We start from the raw sequence: 7,293 nt of genomic DNA, 5'->3' as shown, positions 1-7,293 counted from the left end.
TGAGTCAAATGCGGCTGAATAATCCACGAAAAAACAGTATAATTTACCTCTTTTTTTAGCTAACTGAAGACTAGCGATAGATGTTAAGGAAAATATATTATCAATAGTAGAGTATCCCCTACGAAATCCCGCCTGAAACTCGTTTAGTACGTTATTTTCCTCCACCCAGTGATTAAGTCTATTTAGTATTAACCCTGCAAAAATTTTGAAGAATGCTGTTAAAAAACTGATACCTCTGTAATTACCTACTACGTTGCTCTCACCTTTTTTAAAAATCGGAAAAATAATGGAAGACTTGAAACTACTTGGGACCCTACCTATTGTAAATATTGTATTGTAAATATTCAGTAATCTATCTAGCATATTGGGCGGCGCATTCTTATAGAACTCAAAGGGAATTTGATCTTCTCCTGGCGCTTTGTTATTTTTTACTGATTTTAAAACTATATTCAACTCATCCAGACTGAAGTCACTATCTAATTTATCATTATAAATATAGGGTTCCGCATATAAACAAGACAATGCTAACATTTCAGGATTTAATAGTCGACGGAAATACTCTACCCATTCACGTGGATTTATTGAATTATTTACAATTTTTGATCTAATTTTAAATTTATTTAGAGCATGCCAAAAATCTTTTGGGTTTTGGGCCGAGGAAATATTATTCAGGAGAGCCTTTTGATAACTCTTCCTCTTCTCGTTACACATTTTTTTGTAATCATTTCTTTCAACTAAGTATAATAGCCGGGTGTGATCATTACTGATACGGCGGTACAGATTTAGAAAAGATAAGACCTTATTTCGGGCTTTCCAACACTCATTATCGAACCATGCTTGTTTTTGTCTGTACCTATCTAAGCTTCGAACGGATCCAAGAGATTTAGCTACACTTCGAATACACTCTGACAAATCTTGACATGCCTTCTCGACATTTTCATTCAACAATAAATCATTATTTACTCGTACTGTTATCTTATCTTTATATTTTTCAGAAATAGACTTATTCCAAGACAGTTTTGGCAATAGAGGTAAACACTGATAATTATCACCTGGCTTCTTACCTACGTCTAATATAACTTCGATTGGAAAGTGATCAGAAAATGACTGGGAGACGACTTTGAAATCCAATGCGTAATTGAAATACTCCATACTAATTGCTGCTATATCGTTCACAGAGTCACCCATTGCTCCCACAAAAGTCATCTCCCCTTCTAGATCGCTATTCATTCTACCATTTAGTATAATAAATCCTAATTCTGAACACATTTCCAAGTAACGCCGGCCTTTATTATTGACTGTTTTATCTTTGGAATTTCTATTATTTAACAATCTATCCGACACATATTGGCTCATCTTACTCGATAATCTCTGCTCTGTACCTATTCTCACGTTCTTATCCCCTAAAACCAAGAATCCCTCATCTGCGTTTTGCAACAGTAAATTATTCATTTCATAAAATTCTCTCTCCCAATTATTACAGTTAATGTACACTGGCAATACATTCAAGCAAACGGAATTATACAATTTTACAACAATTACACTCACATTATCAATATTTCTAAAACAAAGTTTTTCTTTAAATGCTGAATTTTTATTAATACCTAATAGCAAACCCCCACTAGCACGACCAAAGTGAGAGTTTTTCTTTGCATAACACCAGACCAGTTCAAAATCAATGAAATAATCACCTATCCACTCTACATCTTCTTGCACTATGTGTGTTTCAGAAATAGAAATGATATCATAATCTTTTAAAAAATTTACAAAATTAAAATTTCTCACCTTGTCTTTCAAACCACACACATTGTAATATAACAACTTAAGGTGTTCATCTCTTTCTCTCACAACTACAGACTGCACATTCGGCTCCTCGAACAGCAGACGCGCAGTGGGAGTTTCCTAGTTGGCTGGCTGCTCCGCTAGACCCGCTAGAAAGCGACTCATATCCACATGTAGCATTGATTTGAGTTTTTCGACGCCATCCTCCGCCCCCGCCATCAACTTGTTATCCGTCGACCAGTGGAAGTGAGTCCCCTCGATTTTTAGGAAGTCGAAACCGAGGTGTACATCAATGTCCGGCACCATGTTTCAGAGGTGGAACTATAATTTTCAATGGCTTCCCAGCCCCCACCTGCCAGCCGCCATGTAACTTGATGGCTCCACCTTGTTCTCCTTCATTCTCACTATACCTGTTTCCTCTCTTCGGCATCTAAGACCCCGCCCGCCATGTGAAAAGATCTTTCAGCTTTTAGCTTTATTTTGTAAGCTCAAGAACTGGTTCCCTCTCTGAACGCACCTCAGCTCACTTCTCTGCAGCCATCAAAGCCTCTCCTTCTCTGCAAGATCTGACAGCTACCTCCATCTTAGCTCTCCCCCCAGCCCGACTTACTATTTTTTGCATGGCTCCCCTTCTCTGCAAGCTCTGACAGCTACCTCCATCTTTCCTTTCCCCCCAGCCTGACTTACTATTTTTTGCATTTACGATATGCAAGATCAAATAATGCTTCCCATAATTGGTTACAATTAATTATTGTGGTTATGGAACATTCACAGCTGCATCCATAATGGAAATGGGCAGAACCACTATTTATTACATCTAATAAATCATAAATTTCGGAAAGAATTGAGAATCTTGAATTTGAATTCTTCAAAGCTGTATTATGCTCACTATTTTTGCTTTCCTCTAACTTAGGTTTTTTTTTAAACAAATAATCATCAACTCCTGTACAATATTGTGAATATTGAATACTGTTTGCTAAATCAACAAATTCTTCATAAGTTATCCCCATCAAAAGTCTTGACAACTTTTTAAATTTTGAATAGCTATTACATTGTGACATTTTATAGGTTATGTCTATCTTTTTCTCACACACACACTCAAAACTGAACTGATCACTAGAAGATCTTGTTTAAGACTGAAAAGCTTTTGTTTCCACCTGACTGTTGAATGAAAACGAATACAAGTTTAAAAAATTAAACTTATATTCATTAGCATATGTGCAGTAAAAAGCCCAGGCGTTGAGGTTATAGTGCCTCATCTCCATCTATAACTAAAATATTGATATTGTATCTATATTATAATCATATTTTCATATCAATAGAATATAGAAGTATCAATTTTCATTCAGCTATAGACAGACCTACTCACTTGTATGATCTTTCAGCATTGTTCAGACAACATCGATATCAGTGTATCACCAATAATTAATCCCTTTCTTTGTTGCTTCTATTCCTGCTAGTCTGCTCATAGTTAACTCAATACTGCAGAAATTAGATCTATCGATTTTTTTTATTTAGCTTTTTCCAAATGAATTAAAGATGGTTTATCCTCGCGATGTTCACATCTCATTATATATTTTTTACTGTTAAAACTGTCCAATGTGTTAATATTTATTGATGAGAGAAACTTTTCAGGTAGATAAACATCATAGAAAGAATAGGCGCCGCTTTTCCTGTCAACATCATAGATTTTCAAAACAATTCGAAGTCCACATTGAGTTCGCACTAATCTCGCTTTTTCTATTTTATAACTATAGTCTGCTTTTAAGTCCTTAATTTGCACAATCGGAATTTCCTCACGTGCTGATTGATTGAATTTTTTTAAATCAAAATCTTGAAACTCTTGCATAGTCGAAAAACACGTCCTCACACACATGTAGAATACAGAATGATTAAAATTTTTATACACTTAGAGTCTAGCTCTCTTCCCCCCACAGTTCAAGCACAGGAACATGTTTCTACATGTCGGCAAAAAAGTCGATGAACTCTAACTGGTTTCTGACAATGACGTCATATGCTGTTGTAATATTTCATTTTCCAATTGTATAAGTTTATTCACATTTAATTTGAAAGGTCTGTAATAGGTTAAATATTCACTAATATCGTTTAAATTTACTGTTGTTAGAAAAATTGATTTTATATTTTCAAGCAGACTTGTATCACAATTTTTTGCTCTAGCTTTCACAATTGATTGTTCACATACTTCATACCATTCCAAATAATCACATAATTTTTTCTCTAAGTCAGCATCAGCCGTTAACCACTGTTTTGGATCCATTCTTCCTTCACCTGCTTTTAACACATACTAAAATCAACTTTTACCTGCATCTCTTTTTATATGAGTGGAACTAAAACTGAAAAATTTATAGGGTTGGTAGTACTGTTTAGATTGCAAATACGCGCTTTATGCATGAATAATTGATATCCACAATAAACACATACAACTTCACTTCCATTATAAAAAAAGCCTTGTCTTGCATACCATTTCTTTTTATCATTAGTATAAAACGGACAATTTTTCATTGATTTCATTCTTTCATTTTCACATTTAAAATCGATTTGATGTTGAAACGTTGATTCAGTTTTCACAAGCAGTTCTGTAAGATAGTGGTTTGCGCTATAGAGCGCACACCTCCCCTCGGTAATTGATCTGTGTATTTTACATACATCTTTACACCAGCTCACATTAAATTTATTATAGTCAGGTTTAATAAAATCTTCTGGTATTACTTCAACATTATTATGAAATTTCTTTAAGAAATCCGCCTTTTCTCTTCCTTTTGTGAAAACTTTCTGATAATTCTGCATACAATGAATAATCTCATCAGAATAATTGTATCTCCCATTTCCCATTTTATCTTATGATGTAAAATTCTAGCCAACACACATCACGATAACTTTTCCAAGGTAAATCAGATTTAGGAAACGGTGGTTTAAAATGATATAGCACATAAGTTTGACGTGCATCTACAAGAGCAAATTCTTTAATATAAAACTTAGAATCAGAATAAGATTTATAGCCATGGAATTCAACTACACACCAAGATGAAGTTTGTCTGACTCACCTATGTTTTCACCGTTCTTCATATCGAATCCTGTTTTAGTAGATTTCAACACTTCGATGTTATCTTCCAGATTTTCACCGTTTCCTCTTTTCACTTGTGCATTGCTAATTCTTCTCTTCCCTATCTAAATTACACTGCACTCCACGAGAATGAAATTTTGAAGGCGATTTTGAATGACATGTTCCATGATCAATTATTCCATCCGAAGTATTGTAGTGAGACGAAAGTTTATCGTAGATATCTTCCTCAGAACCTTGATTGGTATAGTTATAGTTGTTTTCCTCGTCTTCATCTTCTTCCATTTGAACAGCTTTCTAGAAGTCTTGTTTAAAGAGTTGCACATCTTTGTTGAACTCAACATCGAAGCACACATGACAACAAGCTTACAGTCAACTGAAGCAGACAAAAGCTAACCCTACTATTTATATTGAAATACGTATGTGCGCACTCTATCGACGAACTATTGAATCTCTCGTACAATTGACGTTAGCGGTTTGTACTCGACTAAATTATGGCTTACAAGAATGCAGAATGCTGAAGTAGAATCCGGTACTTCTTTATCAAACTCAATTCTAATCTAATATCTGCTGATAATTTTAATGTTCTGACTGGTGTGAACAGTCTATAACTATTATGGGAGTATCCTTCTTGTAAGTGTCATAACTGATTTCATTCCCATTTTCTAAATTTAGTGGTAAGTTATGATAGCTCCCTGCAAAGTCTATGAAAAATTATACATTAACTCTCTCCTCCCTTGTAAAGAATCATATGGGTAATAATGATTATTAATGATAACACGTAAATTATGAAAATCACAAAAATCAAATTTAGACATATCAGCTGAAGCTAATAACTTTCTATTTGTTTGAAACGCTGAAATAACATATTTTGGAATGTCTGAATGTGCCGCGGTTTTTATTGTCCAACTATGTACCTTTGTTCTTGGTAAAAGTGGATACTCATGTGTTTCCCACTTACGAAACGCAATCTTTAGGGGTCTGTCTGTATCTAATATTCTTAAAAACTTAAGTCTTACATGAGTTTCTAACTGAATATAGGGAATTTTCCATATCAACTTATTCAATGTTATATTTACAGTTACAGATCCTGCATCTGCTGATTGAATAGAATTCAAATCTGAAGATGATCTTAAAAGTACAAGTTCTTGCTTCACGTTTAATATTACATGTTTAAAATCTTCAAAAAATGGAAGTAGTAATTTTAGAGGTATACAGAATGAGAATTTATTATTAGCTAATGTATAGCCAGTTCTATCGAATCCGGCCAGATGGTACATGTTTTTCTCAAATAAATTTTTCAATAACAATGATTTTATAGTTGAAGTAATTCCAACTAATCGAGATTTTGCCACTGGTATTCCAGCTAATTCATATCTAATTTCATCAAATAAATAACCGATCACATTACTTATTAACGTGTAGGTAGCATTTTGTATGCTAGTCTCTCCTTTGTCATTTGTCACCGACTTTTTACACACAACTTCTCCTTCAATAATTATAAATGATCGACATGGAAGTGAATAAACGTCTTGGGAATTTATCGGTATTCTTATCTCATCACTATGTTCCAACTTTTGGTTTGCATAAGGCCCATGTGAATGATATTCAAAATTTGTAATATCATTGTAATAACGTATTTCACGTTCTATATCTAATATTTCGCTTACTGCCGCCGACATAATTATAGTTGACTCGAAATCCTAATTTTTCCAGAATTTTCGCGTTCTTTGATGTTAACGGCTCAGAGTGTGAACTCTTACTGATTGTTTTCATACTGTTGCTCAATCTATTTGATTTGTTTCTATGCTTCCATTTGTTACTAGTTTTTTTCAATTTATGTTGTTGCGGTTTTTTTCTCAAACCGCTTTTATGAAAACCATCATTGCTATTACTGTGTGAAGAAACTATTGATCTTGAGTTGAAAATTATATAGCCCATTTTTACTTTTTTTCTCGTATATGTATTCTTACTGTTATTCGATCTCCTCTAAAGTCTAATAAACTACCTTTCTGGTCTGTCACCTTGACAATAATGGTTGAAACTTATTTGTGTTTAAGCTTACATATATTATCGGATTTGGGGTTTCATTTATTAAGTATCCTGGCGGTACCTTTGGAAGAAATTCATATATAGTATGAGTTTCTTTTCCATTAGCATATGTATTAGATGCTAAGTTACAGCTAACAATAATTGAGGTTACATTTGAAATAGAAACAGGGTTTGTGGAATAATGCCACACATATGGTTTTAAAATTGACTTATTAAATCCTAAAATAGGAGCAATAGAATCGACTTGTGTTAAATCAATCGGCTTGTTTGCATAAATTTCTGTTTGTAATGTATTATTATTACCTTTAATTTGTAATTCTTCTGACTGTTCTGATATATTTAATTTTCGTTTTATTGCTTCTATAATGTTATCAATT

At 33.7% G+C, this 7,293-nt stretch overlaps 1 protein-coding gene across 1 annotated transcript; it reads right to left on the bottom strand.

The window, feature by feature from the left end:
- Positions 1–1,870: 1,870 nt before the first annotated feature.
- LOC120355737 lies at positions 1,871–2,088 on the bottom strand (the record flags this gene model as incomplete). Its single annotated transcript, XM_039444400.1, is given in 1 exon segment — positions 1,871–2,088. A coding segment is annotated over 1 exon segment (186 nt), but the record flags the coding sequence as incomplete, so codon positions are not given.
- Between the last annotated feature and the right edge of the window lie 5,205 nt (positions 2,089–7,293).

This window comes from Nilaparvata lugens, unplaced genomic scaffold (genome assembly GCF_014356525.2).
Source record: "Nilaparvata lugens isolate BPH unplaced genomic scaffold, ASM1435652v1 scaffold4530, whole genome shotgun sequence".
NCBI lineage: Eukaryota > Metazoa > Arthropoda > Insecta > Hemiptera > Delphacidae > Nilaparvata > Nilaparvata lugens.
Note: the sequence above shows the minus strand (reverse complement) of the source record. Positions and strands in the feature narration are given on the sequence as shown.